Here is a 27,484-nt window from a genome sequence, read left to right on the forward strand (position 1 = left end):
AGCTTCTGAGGCTGCAGCTCCCTCATTATCTGGTAATGCCATTGCAAAACATCTATATAAGTCAGTGTGAAGTTTATATAGTTAGGGAAAATGACTCTTTCTGTGCTACTATCTGCATTATCATCAATGTAGTATTTAAAACCACAACTTGAATTTGAAACCTTGCTGTAGATCAATAAGACATAGTCTGAACACTTAGGGAACAGTGGAAACTATTTAGTAACTACTGAAACAGCCAGACCTTCTCAGCCCATTCCATATTCTCCTGAAGCCACTTTAGAGCAGATGAATGCTCTAGGCTGTAAACTTCTTCCATATTAACATTCATTGTCATATGCTTAAGAAAAAGCTTTGGATCAGATAAATGAGCCGCCTGGATCAGCCTCTCCACTGCCCCGTGATAGGCACTGTTATTGTGAACTGCATCTTCAGATCTATAAGGGAATTATAACAAATAAAAATTAGGTACCATACAGGCTCAGTGTCACTTGCTTAACACTTTATACTGGCAGGAAAAATAAAGAAACATTAAAATAATGCCTTGTATTTTTCACTGATAAATATTACGCTAATTTCTAGACAGATTATATTATTGTCCTGAAGAATTTAAAAGTTACAGAAAGTGTATTTTTAACATATTTAATGGTAATGAAAAATAACAGGCTTTAATGCTAGTACAAAGTAGCTCTGCAATATTCACAGCACATTTAAAGAAAAAATGTCTCTGGGCTGAAAAATTCAGTAGAATACAAACCATTTAATGAACTGGATATAGCAAGAATTCATGTACATGCTTGAATCCATAAGGTTTACTCAGTTTTGGAATGTAATCACTTTTGGAACAAGGCTGTGCCTAAGTGACATGCCTACGTTTTTTGCAAGAGCAGAACTTACTCTTTAAGAAAACAAGCAGATGTGCAGTAGCATACACATGGAAACAAGAGATAAAAAACTTCTCAGTTATCCCAGGAACAAAATGAAGAGATGTATTCTTAGGGAAGGATAAGGAAAACAAGATCTATTACTTACATGATCACATGAATAAATACAATCAAAAGGGTACATATCGGACAACAAACCTTTTCAGTATTATTTGAAGAGCCTGACCAGTCCTTGGACTTTGAATATCACTGGCGTTTGAAACAAGAAATATTTCAATGGTCAACAGCATCTCAACTTCAGACAGGTAAGAGGGAATCTTCAGAAGTTTGTGATACAAATTTCCCTGCAGCTCTGGGTAACAACCCAGTGATAAAGCATCTGTGAGTAAATGCAGAAACATAAGGAATTAGGATTACCAATACTAAACATAGATCTGTTTGCTTCTCTGTGACTAAATGTGGAAAAACCCCAACTCCAAACCCTTAAAATGGATTTTACTATTTCACCTATGAAATAGCCTGATTTGAGAACACATCACACAGCATTTACACACACAGCATTTACACACACACACACACACACACACACACACACACACACACAGTTATAACATGTTTGGATTTTTTTTTTCCAAAGACTTTTATCAGCTATCATTAAAAAGTTCTGTCAGAAGTCTGGGGATACCAAGTGTGTGATAACACAAGTACAATTTAGGCAGACAGAAGCTGTTAATCATGGTCAAAATGAGAGAACATTTGAACAGCGTGTCCTGCTTTGCTACCCTCTCTTCTGTCAAGTGACCCCAGCAATCCAACATATACAGCATTTCAGGGGAAAAAGAAAAGATATGAGGAAAACCAGTAATTTCAATGTTAACAAAACCAAGTATCCATCCCAGGAAGGATGGACTCTTAAAGCAGTCTGCTAACCTCAACAATCCTAAGACAGAATCAAATAGTAAATAATGTGGCAATATGGAGAGACCCTATGCAGAGTGCACACCCAGTATTATCTTAGCTCAGAAGTGAGGAGTTTAAAACAATTACAGACTATTAGCTTTTAGTTGAAAGGAATTTTCTTATAGTTAGAAAAAACTAATTAGCTAGACTTCTCAGATCTTAAATATTATGCCACCACAGAGATGCTGGTACACTTCTAGAGAGAAGTATGAGGAAATCTAATTTGCCTAGATGAAAATGTGAAGATGATGCATTTTTCAAACATTTCAGGGCTCACATACTTGAAATTCTGAAACTGAATGTAAAAAAATAATTTTATCACAATTACATTTATTTGATGCCAGGTAGTATGCACCGATTCTTATTTTCAACTTAACATTTCCTAATAAATATTTTGGTTACAAATAAATTCCTGAGAATGACACAGAAAGTACCGTTTTTCTTTTTACTCATACTGAAATGTTATGAGCACATTATCTAAAGAATGTAAGGAGAGGATACTGTCTAAGAAGCAACTTACTTTTGTAATAGGTCCTAGCTTTGGACCATAAAGAACTTCTTCCCAAAGCTTTGATTAATCCTCTAAGTAAAACAAAATCAATAGCAATCTTCCTGGAAAGCATGAAGTCTACTGCAGAAGATGAGACCCCAAGGTTCTTGTTCTCATAACAGGCATTTACCAGCTTGTTAAAAAGGTGGCTGTATTGAGAAGCATCTATAATATCTGAAATGAAATTAGGAATATTAATGACTGAATTAATTCAAATGCAAATCTGGTTGAAGGATTGTTTCTCAATCAGTACCTAAATCAGAACTCTTGCCCCTATCAGCAAGATGGAACAAGGCTGGGAAAACATGAATGCTTTATTCATCAGAAGTCTTTTCATACAGTAGTTCATTCTTATTGTGAAGGACAAGTGTTAAGGTTCAAGTAATAATTTGCTGCCAAAACCAATAGAATCAGATAAAAATACGTTCACTTGCTCAAGCCTATAAATACAATCTTCACCTGATCTCTTACGATTTAAGATTTCCACCAATAAAAATCCCCTTGGTTTTCTGCTTCTACTCTTATTCTGAACTGTCTCCTTTTTGGTAGGACTGAGCAGCCTTGTATTCACCTCATAACTCAAAGAACTAGATCTTTTCATTATTCTCTGAAGTAGATGGTCTTCCAACCAATCTCTCCTAACATACCTAAAAGTGGCAGTACACAGTGAGACCTACACACAGGAATCAGCTGAGGTTTCCACAGTGGAGCCTAAGTAACTATATAGCGCATTTTGAAGAACTCATCCAAAATTTGTCAGAAAAACAGAGCCTGAAAGAGCACTTGGTTCTTAACATGGTATATGAGAGATGCTTAGGTTAGCTACCTTAGTTAAAGAAAAAAATCACCACTTCATTCATCTGAAATTAAGATAAAATAAAATTAAAATATTCCTATTTCATCTCACTGTATAGACTGTGTATGATCCTTAAAAAGTTAATGGTTTCCTGTTGCCCTGTGTAGTAACTGAGCAAAAGAGGACAGGTGTGTGTGCACAAGTGCAGCAAGAGCTGCAGAGCACAACGCATACTTAACTGACACTACACTCTTTGGAAAACAGAAACAAGCTTCTATAAATCCTTCTTACTTCTTCAATAAATTTTAGCTAGAAAACACTATAAGTACAGCAAAGAATCATCTGTGAATTTTTAGTCTTTACACAGTATCTTTCTTTACTTACCAGAATGTTTCTGCAAACCTGGTAAGTTCTGCAGAACTTCAAATGCTTGCCTGTACAAACTCTTCCTCAAGTATTTGTGCACTATTGCACATAACAGATTATGTCGATTGAGGATGTCCATTTTATCACAGGGCCACAATGGTGCATCTGTAATCCACTCTGACTCTGTGGCAAACAACAGTACAGTGTTATTTCTAGGAACTGGAACTTTTGGATGTTGAGACTTTGGGCCATTAAGAACGTACTGTAAACTGGATCATGACACAAACTTCAGAATTGCACAGCAAATGTAGCTTGACTTATGAACATCTAATTTCTCGTGACCACTACTCCTTAGACTGATTCTCTGAACCTTTATGTTATAAATCACCCCTTCAGTGAAATATCACTGCAGTAAAATGGACTGTCAGTGGCATATATACATATGTATATATCTATGCACAGCTATAAAACTGAACAGCAAATTTACATCCTCAATATCATTTTACAGCATACATTCTGTTCTTCTTACATCTGAATTTCTTCTCTTTTCACCAGCTCGGAGTTCCAAAAAGCCATATGTAATAATTGAAGAAATATGGTACTGTTCTAAAGCAATTATATTAAATGGTGATACTGTGAGTCACAAAGGAACATTGCATCGACCCAATCCAGAAATTTGATACTGAATGTCCTCTGGTTCAAAGGAAAACTACATGGGACAACATCATTTTCCAAGCTGCATTCCTCCCTCACTACGGCAGATTTTTGGGTAGAATGGTGTTGACATCTGAAAAAAATTAGCTGTAATATTTCTTATATATATCAAGAAGAATATTAAGCAGTGAGATGATCACCTTTCCTTTATTGCCTCAGTATTATTAACAGTATTTAGTAATACACACCAGGTTTTAACTTTTATCTGAAATCTGTCACAGAAGTGAACTGTTCAGATTTAAGTCAAAATTCTAAGGTAGGCTTACCTCTCAATACCCTAATTGCTCCATCCAAATTTCCAGAATGAAGAAAGATTTCTGTGGCTTTATTAACAATCTGACATCTGGATGCTGACCTCCCTGGACCTATAAGTCCTTTAAAGAGTGTAAAATGTATCCGTAGCTCATGCAGTTTATCCAAAACCTTGCTTCCCTAGTGTAAGAGGGAGAGAGGAAGGGGGAAAGTCAGAGAAAGCAATGATATCAGTGAACACAGAGTATATATACATCAAATAGAACAGATTTAATTTGGTGACACAGATTTATAGGTACCAATACAGTTATCCAAACTGAATCAGGGGTGAAGTATAGTAAAATTTCAAATGAAAAGTTTAGGTTTTTTTTTTTACTATGTAGACAAAAAAATTCTACCAACATATTGTTGAAGAGTTGCCAACACACCATTACCCATAACATTATTTCTATTATATAACGTCCAATACAGTACTTCTAATATACTTTGTAATTAATTTGTATGTGCTTACTTTGGTTTATTAATACTTTTACTCAATCTACAAAATTCTAAAAGATCATACAGAGTTTTCATTTTGCAGCCGAGATGTAATTGTAAAACTGAAATAATTACTCCAGCATAAGTCAAACGAAACACTGAAGACTGTGTGCAGCAGGACAATAAACTGGAAGAAGCTGGGTCTATCTGCCTTGTAACAACCAACAACTTTATCATCAGATTCCAAATTGATATTTAGACTAGTTTTCTACAGAAACTTCATCTTAACAACTTTTTGGCTGTCCTTTTCTGTCAAAAACGGAAGAAAGGTAGCAGTCTCAAAGGTAATTAGGATCTGAATCTAAAAAAGATGATGATCGAGTCATGGTGAGATCAAAATCATGTCCCCAGCAAGGCATGGCCAGTCAGAATTCAGTACTTGCTCCACCTGGCTGCACCTTGCCAGTCAAGCAACAAAGACAAAACTCCAAACCAGATGTGTTTCAGGTCTTGCTTAGAGGGTGCATCAATGATGAAGTGGCTCACTAAAAACTATGGTGTGTGTGAGCGTGCATTGTGGTGGCAGAACAAGGCCTACGGTGGCAGAGGGAAAGAGAGGTTTAGGAGAACAGAGAAGTTGGCAGAAAATTACTTATTAAGAAGCTAATTAAAAAAAAAAAGCTTTATGCATATGTACATATACACTATGGACCTCGTATGTGCTCAAAATTGGGCACTTTTAAAGGCCTACAGGTATCTGCAATCTTTTATTTCAAAATAAACCATAAAAAATACTAACATTAACTGCAGTTAACATTTAAGGTGTAAAGAACCCATGCAATTGTAGATGTATGTGGCTGAAGGGGAAAATACATATCAGAAAGACTCAGGTGAAATTTGAAATCTAAGTGCAAACCAGAAATGAAATATAAAATTAAGGAGGATCTGCATGTATTCCATGCAAAAGAAGGGTTCACTAGGAAGTGGTCTTTATAGGAAGATGGAAAGTATGCAGCTATAAGCAGAAAAATGATCCTTAAAGGAAGGGCCCTCAATTAAAATGCAGCTGAAGAATGAGATCCTTAACTGGACTAGAACCTCTCACCAGTTCTCTGAAATATTAAAAATGTGAGTAAAAATAAACCATAGTGATGAGTAAATATCCAGAAAGCAGTCTAATGTTGCTTGAAGAGCTGTCTCCATACAAGACATATTCATGTTGAATGTTTTTTTGAGGTACACCTGTTTTATGAACTCTCCTTACCTCTTACAAAAAAAATTATCTTCAGAACCAAGCAGCATACATATTTTACCCCCAAGAGCCACCAAAGTTCTGCAATAAAGGGGTCTGGTGTTCTTGAAGGAAAAATGATATGAAAAGCACATTTAGAGTTTCAGGCAGTCCAACATATTCATAAAAGAGCACCGGGCATGTCCTAAAGCCAAAATTAATTTGGGCAGAGCAGAAAGAGAAAATCCATTACTACCTTATTTTTGGATTACCTTTTGGGCAAAAAAGACATGGACCAAGTAGATACCAGCCCACAACCCCAGGATTAGGGATTTATCTGATATATAAAATGGAGTGAAACTGGTAGAGAGAGGTAAGAATGACATCTTCCTGAAACAGAGGTAAGTTTGGGATCTGCCAATTCTGATAAAATTCGTTCAGAGCAGAGCCTCATTCACACTCCAATATAGTCAACACAGGTTATCTACAAAGCTGTTTGAGGATCTTGTCAGTAATCTCTTGAGAAGCAGGTTTGATACCTAACACAACACTCTTAAAGAAACAAAGATCTTTTGCTCTAGACATGAAAGAAATCAAAATATTTTAAGAAGCATCTACTTTCAGTAACTCTTGTTGTACAAGAACGCTACAAATGCTTTTCAACACCTTGCACCTCTGAAATTAGGACATGAAGATGAATCTACTTGAAATATCAGGGATTGTGCAATCCCAGATAAGGTTCTTCCTTAAGATGGATCTGGAAAGCAGCTAAAATGTCTGAAGGCACACAAACATTATATGCTGAAGAAGACAGCCAAAACCCAAGCCAAATTAAACTCTTCAGTGGGCATGTGAGCACTACCACTACTCAATGCCAAGAATTTAGATTCTCTCTTCTGTGGTCAGGAGTATCTTAACTGTTCTAACTGCTAAGTTTTGTGGAACAAAAATGCCTAAAGAGTTCTAGTGCAGTATTACTCAAGTGCTAATGCAAAGACCCTCTCTCCTTTCCTTTACTCTTAAACAATACCACACTGTGCCGCAGCTTGATAGGAACCTGCTGAAGGCCATTCAACTGTAGAAGCTGCTGCTGCAAAATTAATGGTTCATCAGAACAGGTATCCTGCCTGTAGACTAAGCACCTCTATCAAATATCTCCTGGGACTTGGTTTGACTCTGGAAACAGACTGAGCATTGCACAGGTTTTTTACATAACAGAATTCCTGAAGGTCATCCCCTAGAGGCAATCACACAAAAGACAATTTAATTCCCTGATGTGAACCAGAAAGGATTCCCTGATGGCAATTAGCAAAAAACAAAACAAAACAAACAAACAAACAAAAAAACCAAAACAAAAACAACCAAAAAAACCCAACAACTCAAAACCTCAAGAGACAAAAGGGGATGGGAGCATTTTCATAGAAGTGCATTCTAGAAATCATTTTGTACAGGATGAGGAACATCCCAGTACAGCATAATTATCAGCTGAAAGGATCAGACCCAAGTTCAGAATGGGATCACTGACCAAAACACAATCTAAAATCACTGGTGGTTTTTTATTACTTCTTATGCTATCACTTTTCATCTTGCTTTCTCTAAGAGATTGAATCTGCTATGCACTGGTTCCTTCCAGACAAATTTAACATTGAAATGGATCTTCCTGCAGTGAAATTATGACCAATACTGCCTGAGGCCTAAGAAATGTAAAACATGTAAAACAACCAAAAGTCTAGTCTCTTAACCCTGGCCCTGTTTAATATTTGACATCAAAGGTATGATTGTAAAGGTATTTCTTTGTGATATCGGAGTCTTGCAAAACTCACAGAAGTAAGAAACTTAGATTCAGTGGAAGAAAAGTACTTCCAGCAGCTCTGGAGAACAGGTAGTTCACCAAGTGCAGCCATGCTATGCTGCTTTTCTGCTTTCCTGGCCTTATCCATTCCATTTGAGGCCAGATGCAAAAGCACCAGTGCAGGAAATTGCCCAAACTTCTCTAAATATAACTTCAGTTGAGAGGACTCAGAATGCAGCATGATTGACAAGTGGAAGAAAGTGTTGTTTGTGGGAAATAATCCCATCAGCACCTCACCCCAGAATCTCAGGAAGACCCATGTCTTAGTTCAGATTCAGCCTCAGCTCAGAAAAATCACAAGATGAACATGAGCAATCAGTTTCTAGGTTGCAAGACCAAGTTATGATCGGCTCCATAAGACTACTGCTCAGAAAGGCACAATAAAATGCTTTGGTCCAGCTGGCCAGTTAGGAAGTACCAAGATGGCAGGGAGGCAGACTGGCATACCAAGTCATTCCACTAGAGAAACTAGAGTTTAATATCCAGAAGAGGAATTACTAATTATTTTTCTCTTTTTCTTCCAGTCAGTTTCGTGTAGCTCTGCATACCTTTATCCACTGCAGTACTTTGTGATAGGAATACATTACACTTATCCCAGTCCTTCCAACGAAAAGTCTGTCTCCTTTATTATGGCGTGAATTTTTCATTACTGGAAAGAAAAAGGCTTATTTATTTATTTATTTATTTTACATATAAAGGCAGTTTTAAAGAAATTACACATTTCAAAACCACAGTAATTGCAAAAATACTAACTACATTTTCTGAAATATTTGCCATTGAAAGCAGCATCTTCCTATGCCATCCATAAAATGCTTGGACATGTAATGGCCTAATTTAGTAACATCACTATTTGTAAAGTAAGCTTTACATTTTCTGGCACCACAAAGAAATTCTGGTAATTGCAGAACTGAGTAATTACAACCTCTTTGAAAGCACTGTTAGAATTTTAGAGCAGTGGTCTCAAAGTAGGATGTGAGCACAACAATCCATTCAGCTGTGGGAAGGAAATATTTTTTGTACTATTAGAAAATAAAAATGAGTGAAATACTTTACAATGTTGTGTTTATTTAGTATTTATCTCATATTTGTATTTCCTGTTTTTGTGTATGGTTTATAGTGAATTTAATATATTGGTGTAGTAGCATATGTATATAATATATAAATAAATTGTGCATGACTGCTGAAGAATTTTTACTGATGGAAGTGCCTATCAGTTAGAAGACCACTGCTTTAGGGAAGATAGACTAAGTTCCAAGCTCTGACAAAATCTTCTCACTGTGTCACAACTGGAACTTCTGACAGCTTTTTATGATATTAAAATCTGTGGTCAGAAAGGCTATGTCACATATGTGGAATAAATATTCACTATGCTTTAGTAGATAATACAGGTTGAAAAATATCTAAGTAATCCTTTGCAAAACGATTTAATATCCCACTGACACTTCACCAAGCCTCAGTAATCTGCAAACTCATTAGAAAGAATGATACAGATATGCAAATGAAGGGGCATAGGGAGGAAAGTGGCAAGAAAACCTGCCAGAACGATTAAAACATTGGGTTTTTGAGCACTCAGCCCTTGCAGAAACCCTTGGTTCTTTAGAGAATAAAATAATTCTAAAAATCCAACTTACTAAAAAAAAAAAAGAGTACAAATTATATACATGATGTATGTAATCTGCTCAATGTGTTTTAAAATACACAACTATATAAACATTTACAGCACTAAAGCTTATTTATGCTATTAACAGTGACACTTCACATGAAAATACTTAAATACATTTGCCGTTGTCGTGAGCATAGGCCATTTCTATTAAAAATGAATGAAATGAATTTTTATTAAAAATTAATTCCCAGCTCTCTTTTTTGATTTTACAAAACTCTACTGTTCCTCCTTCAGAATCTTCCTTGACTGTAAGTGTAAGCATTTTACTTCTGAAAAATAGCTTCTACTGAACATTACAGCTGACTGTATTTGAACCTCGAAAAATTCAGAGTATTGTAACATAAAATTAACTAAGAATCAGAAAACTATATGAATTAATTTTTTATCTCTTTTAAAAACTCTACAAAAGCACTTCTTGCGTTTTAATTTTACCTGCATCAGCAAAATCGCAAAAAGGCACTCCTGGTTTGTCTGTCTCAGAAGCTTTGGTTAGAATTTCAGCAATAGATAAACACAATTTCTGAACATCATCAAAATGTTCACATCCAGTTCTTGCATTAAGATACAAAGCTCCCAGCTTGGTCCAATCCCTTTTTTCCTTGCAGTGCTGTAAAGAAGGAAAAGAATAAATATAAGCAAACCTGCTTCCAGAAAACCAAAAAGAAAATATAGTGAAATTTGAGATATGTACCTGGGATAGACTTAAAGAGAAAAAAACATGATGATGAAACACTACTGCCAAGAATCTTCATGTTCATATGGCAGTTACATGTTGCCAAATTTGCATGGACTGCTAATTACTTCTATCCCTCAAGAAATTAAATTCCTTTTTTCATGTCATGACCCCAATTGAGAAAGCTCATAACTTATTCATCCTATTTAGGAACTGGCATTTATTCAGTATTTTTTTTCCCATGATGCACACTAAATTTATGGTTATTTTCTATATGAATTAGTCTTTTGCTTGCCAGATCACTTGATGACTTTGGTGTTAAACGAGTAAAAAAAAAATCAATACTTTTTTTTTCTTTTTATATTTCAATCTCTGGATCTACACAGGATGTGTGATAATATGTAAACTATGTTATAATTATGCATAATGAGTAACTTGACCCTGAATATGAAAGTCACTAGTGTCCAAATGAAGAATGTTTTACAGTATTTTCTTATTCTTTAAAATACTGCTTAATGTTGTCAATTGCAGCTTTTACAATTGTATGTTTTTATACTAGATATGAATTCTATTTGCTAAATAATGTATTAAATAAATTTTTGGTGAGGAATGATGTACCAATACCACTTACAAGCACAATAAATGTAAAGCAGAGGAAATAATTAAACTGTTTAAAATTACAAAATTTTTCAATTTGATGCAGAACAAAGATAAAAACTACAAGTATGTAAATTAAAATAGTGACATTACAGAAAGGCCAAAGACAGTTTTCTCCTGCATGTTAAGCCTTCCCAAACATGGCTTTACATAAGCTCACTACACTTAATAGTAAAGCTCACTAATTAAAAAAATGTCTAGAAATTGCTATTTCATGTAATTTAAAAGAAGTCATGAAGAATGCACATACTGTACCTGAATTTCAGCCACTGCCAAGTTGAAGTCAAAAATCCATGTCTTTGCAAAATATCTTTCCTTAAATCTTCCATATGAAAAAAAAATAGTTAAATTCTAACACATCCTATTGAACTAGCAGAAGGTGAACAATAAATTATCACAAATGAACATTAAACTGACGTGATTTTTGATCCTATTTGCTTTGTATCACACAACTGCACACTGAAAACTCTCATTTAAAATCTTGCCAAAGGAAGTTAGCACATATATTAAACAAATAATTGAGCAGAGCTATTTTCACAGATGCTGCATATTTGGTTTCCACTAAGAATCAAGGATATGTTTATGAATCACAAATTTAGTTTCTCAACTTATGTCCGTGTGTATATGATGCAGACGATACAAAAATGAAAAAGGATCACAACCTTGTTCAAGAGATGAGGAAGTATCAGCAATTTTTTAACAGATTTGACATTTTGCCCATCATATCCAAGCAGTACTAAAAAAATGACCCTCCTCCCTAGTAATGTTGGCACAAATGCTTATGTAGTCACACTGTAAAGGAAACTAGAAAACTACTTCAGATTATAACTAATCCTAGAAGGGTTTTTTATTGCAGAAGTACCGTGTGCTTAAGTAGGCCTAAATGATACATTAAACGATGATGTTTCTAATTTGGCTAGCTATATAAACTTCTATCATAGCTGGCAGCAGATTGTATAATGATGATTGATATGGAAAAAAACTAATAATTGTGTTCATAATCTAAGTTTTGATTTAACAATGCTTGATCTTTGAAACAGTATATTGACAGCACTTTAAAATACAATTAGGCATGATATGATAGGATTTTCAACCAACACAGCTTTTAAAAATTCCACATAAATTTATAAAAATAGATGCTGAAGAAGGAACTAGGCAGCTGTAATTAGAAAATAGTTCCTTAAAGACATACCTGGATTTTATGTTCAAAACAGTACGCATTTCCCAACCAGAAACTTGCAATTGGTGAAGTAACTTAATAATGTAATCAAAATGTTCTAACTCAAGGAAGATCCCAGCATCAATGAGCTGTAGTATCAAACAAGAAAAGTAAGCATAAAAAACTTGCTAAGACTTAATGCATTTTCAGAGGTAAATGGCAAACAACACTGGGAAAAACACATCGCAGTGAATCTGAGTCAGAAACGAAGGAATAAATGAAAACCAATACCACGAATTCAGCTGCTCACAATAACACTTTAAATATTATTTCAGTACTGTTTTTTAAATTGGTATGTTCAAGTTTTAAAATAGGCAACATATTTCAGAAATTCCAACAAACAACGGTAGTACAAACAAAACTCATACCTTACAGAAGGTACTCATTAATGTGGGCACAGCACTTCTTATATTCAAAGAAGCCACATGCTCAAAAACTTTCAGAAGAACATCTACAGCTGGCTAATATAGACAGAAAAAGCACAATCAGTTTTGCACCTCCATTCAATTAGAAAGCTTAGAGATTTTATAATAAGGTATTCTGAATTACTCCCCCCACTCAACAAACTAAAATTATGAAACTAAGATTTTAAAAAATATTACAAATTCACGTACCAGTGTCTTGATTTGTACAATTACATTCAATATCCGAAATACTTGCTGCAACATACAGTTGCTGAGCAATGAAACAAGAAGATCATTGAGCACTTCAGAAGCAAAATCCACACCAGGAATAACTTCTTTGTAATACTGCACAAATATTTGGACTGAAAAAGCAATTAAATTGAATGTCACTTTGGGGTTAACTGATGCTAACTATTCAAACAAGTTATTTCCTTAAATTTTAGACACAATGTAACAATGCTTAATTGTCCAAGATATTATGGGACAGGGATAGGGAGAAAAGATTCAGTCTGAATACAGTGTTAACCTTACCAGAACTAGACTGATTATTTTGAAGTATGTTCTATCATTGAGCTGAGCACTGTAAGCTCTGTATGTCTCCACAAAGTTTAGCTGATTTGGTGCAGCACAAGAAGAATGCACAAACCCAGGTTAGATTTGGTACATGCATCAAGGTAGTAGGGCCTTTCCAGACAGGAAGCTCTAGGAAGTGAAGTGCTGTGTTACAGTGGATGGTCCTACAACCTGTTCCAGTGCCACCCTTCCTTGATAGACACGTACAGTGGCCTGCTGGTATCCAGTGCTACCCACACTTACATGTTCAGCATGGGAACACACTAGAAAATGGTGCAACTGAATTCCCCATTCTCATTCTGCTACACTCTAAGAAGCTTTCAAAAACTTAAAGACTGGTACAAAAGGAATCACTGTCCAGAGTAAAAACAAAATAAAAGCCCTTTCTGACTGAACTCAAAAGCTCAGATGGATGTGAATGAACTGCAGTCCATAAAATGTGTTAACGTTTGCATATAGGTGGTAAGGACTAAACTAAAGCTGTTGGGGGTGTGTGCAGTGGCAACACTTAATTTCAAGAGCTTTCATTCTCAAGTTTTTGGGTTTTTGATGTTTAGCCAGGATGTTCAAAAGCACATTAATAAAGCTTGGGTTCTGTTAAACCTCCTCCCTGCCTTATTTACATATTTCTACTCCCAAGTCTAGTTACAGTCAGGTTAAGTTTATTTTATGTGGCAGTAAGATTTCTAAGGACCTCCTGAGGTAAGTGTGTATCTAAATTGAATGTATTCTTTCATTTGAAGTACGAACTTTTTATTCACTGCTGAAGTAGCAACCATTTCTCTCTCAACAGCCTATTCAATTTACTTCAAATATGCTAAGTAACAAAGATACATCAACAGCTACTACTATACCATACCTGCACGTTTTAGGAGGCCTGGTTCACTGATATTAATGTATGTCCTAAGAATTGCCATGCAAATCTGTAAAAAACCAGAAAAATTATAGTAAAATGTAACTTCAGTTTATGCCAAACAAAAGAACTACTCACAAACATGAGTTCTATTATATAATGAGCTTTACACTACCTCCATGTAAGCCACACATATTGATAAATTATATAGGAAGGTAATGGGGTCTGTAGACAAAGGCTCTGTCAAAAGGCCAGCAAATCAAACAGAAAAAATAATGCAGAAAAAATGTTTGGGAACGAAGCTGTTGGGACCACAAGCGTTTCCATGTGTGTGTACTCATAGCAAACAAACAAACAAACAAAAAAATAAGAGAATTTGAAAATTCAATTATTTCAGGATTAGTATAAATGTGGCAGACTGAACAAAGAAAGGGAAGCAAAAATGTGAAAGTGAAACGTGGTAAGTAAAAATTCCATGAATGTATAAACTAAGAAGTCAAAAAATCATCCAAAAATGAAGCTGGTAATGCCAGTTGTCAAAAATAACCATTCACAAGGACACAGAATAAAAAATTCAGAACTCATTTGATTTAATGAGCCATTTCACCACAGACCGAATTAGCTGAAAAAAAAAAAAGATAAATCCACACCTATATATTTTAATGCTATTTAGTATTGGAACATTCTTGTCTTAACATCTTAAGCTGTCAACTTTGTGATACTTAAACATTTTGCTCCATTTCTGCAGATGAAGAAGTAAAGATTACTGATATTATATCTTAGAATTCCAAGTTAGGGAAAATCCCAACCCCCTTTTAGAAATTCTCTCTCACTTCTGGTACATTTACAGTCTTTCTGCACAACAATGTAAAATGGTCATGTTAAATACTATTTTGTGAAAAAATTAAGTATCAAGAGACAGAAAATGCCCTAAATTAGTAGTCATGGTACTACAGAACTGAATCTGGTTTATTTTTACATGCAACTTCAAAACAACACAGGATTCACTCATGAAGCTTATTATATAGCAAATGAATTATCATCAAAGCAGAAGATACTGGTTTATGGCCAAGACATCTTTCTTACTTTAAAACTATTAGTCTGTTTAGACCATCAAGCCAAAGAATACAAAAATTGGACATCTAAGCATAAATGAAGCTTATTGTTTTTATTTGGAAGCAGTATGACAATGTTGAGCTATACTCCAAGATATACCTTTCAGAAAATCATGTCAAGTTTTTGATCAGTAATATATGTCAAGTGTCACTTGGGAACAGATTAACTCACTTAATCCAAATCTATACTCCTGGGTGCCTGAGGACATTTCCAGAATAAACTTTAGCACGTGCTTACAGTATGGAAATTAGTTTGCTTTCTTTTGGAATCTGTTTTTCTCCTTCTTTGGACTTCCCAAAAAAAGCCAAGAGTGCATCTGGAGCTCTGACTGTTCCAAGTATTAGTGAAATTGCTTGGACAACCACTTGTAGTAGTATTCAATCATGGGACATGCTTTATTACATTAATAAAAGAAACTAAATGTGTTCTTCATTTACACCTTCTAGAAGGCTTCAGTTGATTTAGTTGTTCCAATTTTAAAAGGTGTAACTTCACCCACAGACTATGTAAAAATGTGAGAATCTTTAAATTTTGAGTTAGCTGTAATAGATTGTGAATGAAGGTACATGAAAGAGATGATTCCTATTTTTAAAAGGCAGTATAAATCACACTATTCTGTCATCTATCAATTGATTCCATGACTCACTTAACACGACAATTTAATAAAAACCATAATAAAGGCCTCCGCATCTTATAAAACCAACCAACTCTCCAGTAAAAACATGGTCCTACTACAATAACACAGAGGTGCTTATTCAGAAGAACAAGCACAAGAATTCACTAAATACTTCAGCATATCCCAGTCAGTGCCCACTCTGTTGTTTAATAAGGGAGAAACCCCCATAATGCAGCCTTTATCTCAGTGAGATCAAAACCAGCATCCTTCTTACAAGCAGTTTCTATACACTGTAGAAGCTCTTTGAGATCCACAATCTCTGTTCAGAGGTCATTTAGTGGTGGTTAGAGACAGTAATAAAAGGACAGTGTAGAATCTTTTCTTTAGGAAGCCACATTAAAAACACAAAACCAAAATCCACCACAACAGAAGCATCTATCCAAGACTCTGAAGTTGTAAAACAACACTAATGAAGGCAGAAATCTTCTTATTTTATATCCTTTTTGTTTCCAGTTAAGAGGTTAATAGGACCAAGGAAAAGGAGAGTATGAAGTCACAGAAAGTAAAAAATTAATCAGTAAGGTTCACAAAGCAAAGATAAAAATCACAAAGAGAAAAAAAATCACAGCTTGCATAACATGCTTTGAAACCACTTATTTAACCATTAAATGATTGTCTGTGCTACACTGAAGTGTCATTTGAGCAAAATAATTTCCTGTATTAAGTTGTCTCTTGCCCTTTCACTGAGGACCATGGAGAAGAGTCTAGTGTCACCTCCTTTACTCTCTTCTCCATCACTGATACATATTTTTAAGATTCACTCTCCCTTTAAATACTTTGGCAAGTGTTTGAAACAGTCTTTTGTTTACCTAATACAACACAGATTTCACTGTTTGAAAACAAAAGGCATCTTTTAAAAAAACCCCAAAAATTGGTAACTTGTACAACTTGCTGAGCTCAAGCATATGCCGATTTTCAAAATGTATGATATTTTATGAATTCAAGAACTGCTGTGTTGTGTGATCAACTACAACTATAAAGTGTTAAATAATAGGAAGTTATGCCTTAAAGCATCAAACACTTACTCACGGAAAAAGAAAAAACATCATTATGGGGAAAGGTATTTCTCTTCAAAAACTCTGGTAACTATTACCACTAAGAATACAGCTCTAAGCAGACAGACTATCAGTCTGCATAACAGTTCTTCTCCTGAGGAGATTTATTCCTCCTGTGTAAGATTAGACTCCTTTATCGCTTCTTTACCTGTTTTTCATTTATGTACTTTGGTGCCACCATGAGGTGCTTGGCCTATTATCATTTTCAAATGGGCAGGTCTAAAAACAAATTCATACACAAATAAACAAAACTCAGGTATACTTTCAGGCTACCAAGAATGTTTGGCTAGGTTTGGTGGGTAGAGCAGTTAAACTGTGCTGGAGTGCTGCACCACAAGTAAAATCAAATGGAATGGATTTTTAAGAGTTTTAGGCAAACAACTCTTTAATGTATCTGTAGCATAATAAAGCACTTCAAACCACAATAATTCAGATAAACTAGCTGAAAATTACAAATATTCACTACAATCTGCCAAAGATATATCACACTTGAGAAAAGGAAAAGTGTTCCATACAAAACTACTCACGAATTATCTTACATATCATAAATAATGTAAGTTTTCAAAGAGGTTAGAAATCATTAACAAAAATATAAAGCAGCTTTTTTTAATATATAAAAAGGAAAAGAGAAAACATTAAGAAAAAGAAAACCAAATTACACTGATACATTTTAAAAATTCACACGCAGTATATTTAAGATATCAGTAAGATGGGCAAGCTCCTTCAGATGTTACTTTTTTTAGGAATTATGTCTAACAGGTTAACTACAAGTTATTTTTTACATTTTGATTCTGAATTTTTTTACTTGCTGACATCAATGATAAAATTGCTCTCATACCAGTAGGATGGTAGGTAAGAAATAAATCTTGTAAGATCTGATGAGGACAAGTTTAGGCCTTTGTTATTGGTTACTTGCTTTGATGTTTTTGTTTCTTCCAGTTAACTTACAAAACTTTCATACAGCCAATTTCAAAATATTATTACTTGTCAGTACAGTTAGCTTGCCTTGCACAGTTCTTCGAAGCATTCAACTCATAATGTCTCTGTTATATGGTTTGAAAACACATTTACTTTGCCGATCATTGGAAAACTATTCTTGCTTGCAAATATGATGAGAATTGTTGCTCTATTTAAGATTACAGCATCTTAAAACAAACGTGCCTATTGTTGCACAAAACATGCAGAAGGTAATATACCACAGATGGCTTTTGGCTTTATAATGCATACAAAGTCTTTGCAAAGATTTGCTTGAAATTTCTGATGTTCAGGATAGACATGTCTCAGAATCTGCCCATTCTACTATTCTGTATTTGTACAGCCTAATTGTTGATGCATGTTCTCTTAAAACAGCTACTAGTTCAAAATTATACCATTAAAAAAACCCAAAACTTTAGAAGACCTTGAGAGGAAGAATTTCTGAACTATTTTTTCATCCATCAATCTCTGACTGATTACTCACTTCCCATATATAAATGAACAAAGGAGATGATGTTTTGGTTTTAAAAAGTGTTCACATTTACAATCTTTTCCTTACTTCAATGAATGTTTTACCTTTTCATCCCCTTGTCCTGGAACATGACAGAACCAACATTTTGTTCTTTCACACCCACGTGAAGTCATGAAATAATATCTGCAGTATTTACGAGGCAAGTTAAGTGCATCAAGGATCTGCTGGACTGAATGATAAGCCTGGAATAAAATAAAATTACAACAAGCAGAAAAAGCCAACTAATATTTCTTGAAAGCAAGCATGGTCTTTGGGTTTTTTTAGAATTTCACAATATCTACAAACTGTAAACAAAAGCTGAAAAAGTAATCTATAATTATGTCTCTGAAACAACCCTCGTCTCTATACTGTACTTGCAGCATTTCAAAGGACACAAAGATCAATCCCTTGTCATGCCACGTTAGTGCCTAACACAACAAAAGCCTGTCTTGAAGACCACAAACAGGGATAATGCAAGAAGTGCTAAATGAAATGGAAAATGCGTAGAGAGGAGGGAGAAAGGTGACAAATTCCTGCACAGCTCTGAGTAATCATCTGAGAATTCTGGGGCATCAATTTCCTTGACCCTTTTTCAGTGCCTGGCATCATGGAAAAAGCAGGCTGTCCTATACATATGAAACCTTCTCTGCTTTTCAGTTCTACAAACACCAATAAAGCCAAAATCATTATTTGATTTTGCTTAAGCTGAAAAGCAGAAATCAAGAGAACTTCACTGTGAATAGCAGTCCATTCATCACTGATTTTGTTCTCAGAAATTATACTTACTCAGTGATAACACCTTTAAAGTTGTAAAAGCAAACATATACAGATTCACAGTTTCTGACTTGCTACACAGGGAACTGTCTGAACATCTGTAAGAAATTTAGTGCCACACGATCAGAAATCAAAGATTTAACAACTTACAATTGCATTTTTCTCCATCGTCCATGGCTCAAAATCTCCACAATTCTTCACTGGCAGTAAAGTACTTCTTCCTGAAGATTTGTAACCTAAAAATTAGGATGAGGGCAGCAAATCATATAATAAAAACGAATCATACTCAAACTACTCTCATTTATCTTATTTTCCTTTATATTTATAGTTCCTTCAAGTCACAGCAATGATTAATGAAAATTTGATTAATGCAGTCTAAAGCCAGTAATTTAAATTACAGTTTTCTTGATTATCCTAAAAGTGAGACTTTACACAAACTTCAAGAGTAAGCACATTTAAATTAAAAACTTCACTACTTCATCCAAGGTTCCTGCTCTAACTTACAGAGATAAGAAAAGGAATAAAAATATCCAGAAGCTTTAATTTCAAAACCTATCCACTTTATCAGTAATCTTTGCATTCCAACATCACTAGCCCTAAATTTAAGCTATTTTTTTAGAACTGACATACTTTTATGTTTTAAGCAGTGGAAGGAGCAAGTTTAAGCCCAGTGTAAGTTATTGGTTTCTTAACCATGAAATTTGGTTTTAGAACTTCAATTACTATTGAATAACAGTTTTCTTTCTTTGAAAAATGAATAATGCTAATAGAAGATAAAAGTTCAAATTTTCAACTCCATATCTAAAGACAAAAGAGAGCTTTTGAATACTCTGCATTCTAGGATTCCCATCTGGCCCCTTCAAAGAACTGAGTGTTCAAAAGACAGGGTGCTTAGTCCTTTCTGGCAAACTACAGTTACTAAAGAGCATCCAACAAAGAATGTTCTACTAGATACTGGCACTAGGTACATGGCTCTTAATCTCCATGTCTTCCTAACAGATAGGGCTATCACAGGATAGGAAGGAAGAGCATGATGTAGAACAATGAGTATTTAATGTTACGTATTGTCACATTGCAAAAACTTGTGAAGTGATGGTGGGCCACTTGGTAAATTCAGGATTGGATACATTTAGTGACAGGACTGAGAAAACAGCCAACCACTAGCTACAGAAAAATGCCACTGGGAATTTGATCTTTCCTCCAGATTTTTGCCATCCCCAAGAACAGAGTTTTTTACCAGGTCTTTTCAAGTTTGTACTCTCTCTTGCTGACTGTAGGTCAGACTTGTAGGGAAGCAGGCACTGAAGTGAAATAGCCAATCCTGCCTGCACAGTTCTGGGAACAAAAGGATGTTTTGCCCTGTCCTAGCAGAGAAACTCTTGCTTTGGCAACTTTCAAATGACTTGACGAAGGAAGACAGAAGAACTTTTCAGGAGGTCTATATGCTTTGAAAACCAAAGACATGAACAGGTTCAAACAACTGGAGTCTGAAGACATATTCAAAATTGCTTTTTATAACATGTGTTTCTTTCACTACCTGCAAATACTGTTAAACAACGTGATGACAAAATTATTCTACAAGCTCAGACTGACAGTAAAATTTGAAACTAAACAAGAACCCCTGTCACTGATCTTAAGAAATCCATGTTTATAAACATCTGTATTTATCAATAATTCTAAAAACGCTAATTTCCAAAGCACTTGTTGCAAACAAACAGAATGCAGTATCTATCCACAAGTAATTGATTTCTGTTTTTTCTCTACCTTGTACTCCAAATAAACCATGCATCCATGCAAGGCTAAATGTCAGATTTGTTATGTGCAGTGACTGCAGTTCCATTATGATTTCTCTGGTGGCACAGACAATGAAGAGGTATCTGCCCCATGTGTGAAATACACTGGGTCAACATGAAGTGGTACTTATTAATCGATATAATTTTTTGATCCAGTCTAGTGAATGCCTCAAAAACATTTGAATTAGCATAAATAACAAAGTTCTGACTTTCAGCAAGGTGGGCAAACCACTCTAGCAAGTTTTATTAAGAACAATCAACCAACCAAATCTCCAGTCACATTCTCTGACTACAAATAAAGGAAAACAAGTTACTTGCTAGTAGTCTGACAGTGTGTCAGACTACTAAGAATGCAGGCACTGCTGTACCATTAAAGTATCTGAGAGGCATAAATATCAGATAAATTATTTCTATTTGACCCTACAAATAGAATTCTGCTAAAACCTTACCCCAAACCTCTCACTAACCTACTATATCAGATCTTGCAGTTTTGCTTTTATATATGCAAAGTAGAATTTCAGCTAACATCTTCGGGAACTGAAGACAGTCCTTAAGATTTCATAGGCAAACAAAGCACAAAACAAAAAAATCTGAAGGGTTCAACAACACAGCATACAATACCATTTGTCCAGGATTTCATCTCTGTACTTCCACTGAAGAGATTTACTTCTCGGTCATTCAGTGGTAATCCTGATAGCATTTCACAGTTCACTTTGCATTTAGAGTCACTGTTGAGTATTAAAAAACCAAAAAATTGTTAAAATTGGTTTGTTTAACCAAATTAAACAGGCATTTATTTCAAGTACTGTATGCCTAAAAAGAGAGATTAAGTGCATAGAAGATGAGAATTTCTTCAACACTTTACACAACACTTCAAAACTTGCCATGAACTTAAATAGCCAGCAGTGCCAACAATTTCACTTTCATTACTCTCATTTGCCTGGTCCATTCTGATTATGATTTAAGATGAGATTATTCTGCCCTAATGCATAACCACACGAAATTCAATAAATAAGTAGAAAAGGCAGCTGAGAATCACTTCTTCCCCCCTCCCCCCCATGCTGACAAGAAGACTGAGATGATTTCTGTCACCTCTGAAGAAGCATCTACTTTATATTAGTCAGTTATGTAATATCCACCAAAGGAGTAAACCTCAAGGCCTTTCAAATTACATTTGAAGAGTAACAGTAAAACTGTTTTCTTTCCTAAAATCTGACTACTGGACAGAAGATTCAGGTGATTTTAAAGGGAACTCCAATTAGAGACTGTTCTGCTTTTATTCCCAAATATGTATATTCCAGAGAATTAAACGACTAAAATGTGGTGTTTTCAAAAATAAGCTAAAAATATTGCTAGCAAAATACTTAGTAATCTCTTTTGTATTTGTAAACAAAACCACAAGAAAAATATAATCCCCTTCCCCCTTTCAATTAAGAATCCTGGTTCAGTACAAAGGACATTTTAACCTGCTCGCTCCTCTGTGGACAGAAACACAGTTGCTGCCTCCTACAAGGCATTAAAGATATTTAATATTTCTCATAGCCAGGATAATTCAAATAGTTCCTAAACTTCAGGACAATTTGAAATAAAAATGCTACAGTAGAGAGGAAGAAATTCCATCTAACAAACTCAAATTTTTCAAGATCAGTCTTTATTCTCATCAATGCATTTGAGTTGGTTTCCAGAGGGAATAAAAAACTCTACAGTTTCAGTTACTCAGAAATTTCAAATTACCACATAAAATCTTCCTATGCTTCCTCATGATGCCAGTCTCAGTTCTGACACAACAGGATTTTCATAGCAGTTTCCCTTCAGATTTCCTTAGTCTAGACATGAAACTGCACACCATTCTGCCAGGAACTGCAAACTATATAGCTCTACAGGCATTTTTTTAGTAATAGCATCACTAGAAGTGGAGTTCGCTAAATAAGAACAGCAACTATGTTTTCTCCTAGACAAAATTTTGCAATGGTAACGTTTTTCAGTAAAACTAGAGAACATAGTTCAACTCCAAATGAAGGCCTCTTCTCTAACCACACAGAGTACTGCATTGCACAAACATATTTTATTCAGCACAATCTACTTACTCTGTAATATAAAGAACTATTTGTACTACTAAGGCAAATTTAAATAAGCATTTTATAGCAGAAGGAGGAGCTTGGAGCTCTCTAGTGGATTAACAAAAAGATGCAGTATTCTCCACTAACAGACTTCTGGTGCACTCAAATCTGTCGCAGAAATGCGACTGGTGTTGGAATAAAGGCAGTACTCTCTTCTATGTCAGCTAAAGTTTCTTGGTTATTTTGAAAATTACTGTGTCCTAGATCCAGCCATGACAGGGTTAATTCTTGCAGTAGCTAATTGGTGATTACTGCTCCTAAACCACAACATTCTAAAATATGTTATTTCTCTTCTAATTACTTAAGAATTCCATCTTAAGTATACCTTTCCTACAAAAACTAATTCTCCATCATTTGTGGACTGTTGATGAATGAAAATTTCTCAGTCTGACACTAATTCAGGCTCTGACAATCACCCACCATAACAACAGAAAGTGCTGGATTCTGCACTGGAACAGAGCAACCCTGGAAGTAGAGGCAGACTGGGGAACAAGAGGCTGGAGAGCAGTGCTGTGGAAAGAGACCTGGGAGTTCTGGTTCATGGCAAGGTAAATGTGAGTCAGCAGTGCCCTGGCAGCCAACTGGGGCCCTGAGTCCTGGGGGGCATCAGGGACACCATCACCCACTGGCCAAGGGAGGGGACTGTTCTGCTCTGCTCTGCACTGGGGCAGCCTCACCTTGAATATTTTGTGCAGTTTTGGGTACTACAATGTACGAAAGGCATTAAACTATGAGAGAGTGTCCAGAAGAGGCCAATGAAAATGGTGAAGAGCCTTGAGGGGAAGCCTGGTGAGGGGCAGCTGATGTCACTTGGTCTGTTTAGCCTCGAGAAGATGAGACTGAGGGGAGACTTCACTGCAGTCTGCAACTTCTTTGTGAGGGGAAGAGAAGTGGCAGGCATTGATCTCTTCTTTCTGGTGACAGGAGCCGAGGGAATGGCCGAAGATTTGTCAAGGGAGGCTTAGGTTAAATATTAGAAAAAAGGCTCCTCATCCAGAGGGTGGCTGGGCACTGAACAGGTTCCCTAGGGAAGCAGCCACAGCACCAAACCTGACAAGAGTTCAAGAAGCATTTGGACTCAATGCTCTCAGGCATACGGTGTGACTCTTGGGAATAGTGCTGTGGTGGGCCAGGAGTAAGATTTGATGAGCCTTATGGATCCCTTGCAACTCAGCTTAACTTGGTAATTCTGTGATTCTGTAAATCAGACTAAGAAACGACGTGTACAACAAACACCACGAACACAGCTTGAAGCTAGAAGAACGGTAAAGCATGTCCACATGCACGTGGCATGTTTTTAAGCACCTTTTTCTACTGCTGTACAAATATTTGTCAGCCTGAATTTGAATAAGATATTTCAATTCTTTCATAAGCAGAAAAGATAAATGAAAGCGTCACGATTTATTTATTATTATTTTTTGGTTTTGTTAAGTTCTGGTATGTGCTATTGTGGCAAGAAATGCATCTTATGCTACATTGACACTGAGATGCAAAAGTGAGACACTATCATGAAGTTAATATATATTGCCACCAGTTGAAAGACAAAATAAGCCCTATTGTCCTGTCAGGCTATAACTATACTTGTTCTGTATTTTTTACAGTGAAATGATATTATTTCACATACTTATTTTCTTCATCACAGTTACAATAAGCATGGAAAACTGAATTAAATACTGGTAGTGTTCAGGTAACAACATCACGTTTTATTTGTATACTAACTGGGGAATACCACAGGTTACATGAAGGACACACTGTATGTACCGTTTTTCAGCTTCACGCTTGTTTTCTTCCTCAACATCAGGCACTCCATCTGCAAGCTTGAACTGTGAAGATATTTGAAAGTTATTTTCAGGTACAGCAAAGCACTGCTAAGCCCATTATGCCTTACTCTACAGACTTCAAACTTTTAGTGATCATTGCAAGATGTTAAGATAAGACAGTCTTAGCTGTAGAGACTGTAATTCAGTGTGTAGGACTACTTTTACAACATCTTTATTCATGGACACACGGCCTGTATACTCTGTGTTCTTTAAAATAGTGATTGTTAATTGGAAAGAAAGGCAATGTAACTGTCTTCACTTCTCTTTGCTCTCATGATAATCTCAGCAAATTTTAGGCCCATTGCCCAATTTTAACTGTGCTTGACAGGTGTGCGGAACACCACAAAAGTTATTCCATGAAGTTTAATGAAATTTAAAACTGCACCGAGGAGGAATTTAAGCCTTTTGCTCAGCTCTACACAACCGTGGATAGTTAGTAAGTCCCCAATGTTATGGAGAAAAAAGACAGCACGAAACATATTTGGAGGAGAATCTGAAATGACTAGTACAGAATGAAGTTATAGAATCCTAGCCTTGTTTCGTCCATTATTCATGAAGTAAGTTAGGACTTCATATTCTAGCACAAATTTATTATAGCCAAAGAATTAGAGCTGCATATGCTTTCATCGGATTTCCAAATTTTATTTTACCAGTTCCTGAACAGTTTTAGCATTTTCTCCATTGTTAGTTTTTGTCCTTCTCACAGGATTATTAATTGGAAAAACTATCAATAAAGCAAAATCTGAAAATCTCCCCAAATGGCAGACTACCTGCAATAACTGTTCTGCCATTGCATTCCCTCTGCAGGTGTGCACTGCTATTTTTTATCCACATACAGAATAGGTTTAGCTAGGGCTTGGTATGAATTTTGTGGTTTGAGTTTGGGTTGGGTCAGATTATTTGTATGTATTTTCTACTGTCCAACACAGCACAGAAAAGCAAGCACTAGGACACTGATTTTATAAACCACAAGGGTATGAAATGACCCATTTGGGACTGATCTGGTAATATTGCAACAAGTACCCCACCTTCAGCAAACCTTCCAATTTGACACACCGTTATTGTATCTCCAGAAGATCAGGAAACAAAATGGCACTGTTAATTTTGTGAGTAACATGTTAGCAGCCCCAATTCCATTTCCTGAAGGAAATGTTTCTCTTCTTTTAAACAATTTTGAAAGGGAAACTGATTCTCTGCTGTTTTGATTAACTTCTCAATTACTTGCCAATTTTTAACCATGTGAATTTTACAATTTAACTTAGCCAGTTAAAATCACTAGCCACTCCTGAAGTAGTGGAAAACAGTAAATGCTATCAGCAACTACATGAGTGGCAGAGAGATGTAAATTCCAATTAATTATCAAAGAAGCAAATAGTATAAAACTTCAGCAAATCTTAAAAGACCTAGACTTATTATCTAGAGGAGAGAAGAGAGAGAAAGGTCCGATAGTCAGTGAGCATGAAAATTATTTCCTCTGAACAGTGAGAAATTTGTACGTTAAAGGCCCTTTTGCTCAAGTAATGAAGCCCAGAATGATTCTTCTACAATGCATGATGGCTGTGCAGCTCCCCAGCTTTCCAACACTGCCCCATCCTTCTGATACTGAGAGGCATTTAACAGCAACATTTGAAATTAGACATGTTAAGTAAAAATGTCATCTATGCAAAGCAGTATTCATAGGTGTACACTGGAACTGTAATTTTCATACCATTGGGAACAAAGCATTACTGCAACAACTGATATAACAATATCTGTTTCACTTCAAATTTGAAGCTTAACTGTTGGTGACAATTAAAAAAAACCCAAGTTTTCTTAAGCAAAGATTACATTGCTAATACAGAGTTATCTATGAAATGCTAATATTCCTTTTATTACAGGAAATTTAAAATTTTGTTGATAAAACAGCATTAGTAATTAAAATTATCCTATCATGTGGATTGTAATTTCTTAAAACTATTTAAGGAGAGAAAGCATAATTTCTCAGTACCTTTTCATCCACGTCCAAACTCGTCAAAAGTTCATCTAGTTTGCTCTGTTGCTTATCTTTAAGAAAGTCCTCATTAACATCTCTTGAAGGACTGCTTCCTCTGAAGGAGTTGTGGGTTTTCACATCTTCAGCTGAAAATGTATAAATGCACTGCTTTATGTGTTTCCCATGCTACTAGACAACAAAGCTTTTACCTCCTAAATATTACAAAGGCTTAGAACTAATGACATTTAAGAACTCCTAGGACTTCCTAAATGTGAAATTTACATGGAAAAATATTTCATGCTTAAGGCAGGAACCATTTCAAATAAATATTGCTGAATCTGCAATTACAATTCTATCCAAGCTGTATGTTCTTTAATAATCCCTGTAGAACAGTACAACAGGTTTATTTATAGAATATTGAGTTCAGTATTTTAGAAATAAATTCAGTTAAGCTTTGTTATTAAAACACAGCCAAAGATAAGTGTGGTAATTTTCTAAGCAAAAAGACTTAGTCTTTGTTAGAAAAGGGCCTAAGTTAATCATACTGACAT

The 27,484-nt window shown here is 35.4% G+C and overlaps 1 protein-coding gene across 1 annotated transcript in view; it reads right to left on the bottom strand.

Annotated features, from left to right (window-relative positions):
• Window positions 1-223: 223 nt before the first annotated feature.
• Window positions 224-27,484, bottom strand: part of TOPAZ1 (testis and ovary specific TOPAZ 1) — a 36,715-nt gene continuing 9,454 nt past the window's right edge. The window contains exons 4-20 of the mRNA XM_014884049.2: window positions 26,949-27,079; window positions 24,903-24,964; window positions 21,643-21,749; window positions 19,379-19,464; window positions 18,520-18,657; window positions 14,128-14,191; window positions 12,906-13,057; window positions 12,660-12,752; window positions 12,265-12,380; window positions 11,328-11,394; window positions 10,175-10,349; window positions 8,628-8,728; window positions 4,534-4,699; window positions 3,572-3,736; window positions 2,362-2,565; window positions 1,080-1,260; window positions 224-434 (exon numbers count right to left, since the gene is read on the bottom strand). Coding sequence (XP_014739535.2) covers window positions 224-434; window positions 1,080-1,260; window positions 2,362-2,565; window positions 3,572-3,736; window positions 4,534-4,699; window positions 8,628-8,728; window positions 10,175-10,349; window positions 11,328-11,394; window positions 12,265-12,380; window positions 12,660-12,752; window positions 12,906-13,057; window positions 14,128-14,191; window positions 18,520-18,657; window positions 19,379-19,464; window positions 21,643-21,749; window positions 24,903-24,964; window positions 26,949-27,079 — 2,219 coding nt within the window. The remainder of the gene's footprint in view (window positions 435-1,079; window positions 1,261-2,361; window positions 2,566-3,571; window positions 3,737-4,533; window positions 4,700-8,627; window positions 8,729-10,174; window positions 10,350-11,327; window positions 11,395-12,264; window positions 12,381-12,659; window positions 12,753-12,905; window positions 13,058-14,127; window positions 14,192-18,519; window positions 18,658-19,378; window positions 19,465-21,642; window positions 21,750-24,902; window positions 24,965-26,948; window positions 27,080-27,484) is intronic.

The sequence above is a fragment of the Sturnus vulgaris genome, chromosome 1 (genome assembly GCF_052056855.1).
Source record: "Sturnus vulgaris isolate bStuVul1 chromosome 1, bStuVul1.hap1, whole genome shotgun sequence".
In the NCBI taxonomy this organism is placed as follows: Eukaryota; Metazoa; Chordata; class Aves; order Passeriformes; family Sturnidae; genus Sturnus; species Sturnus vulgaris.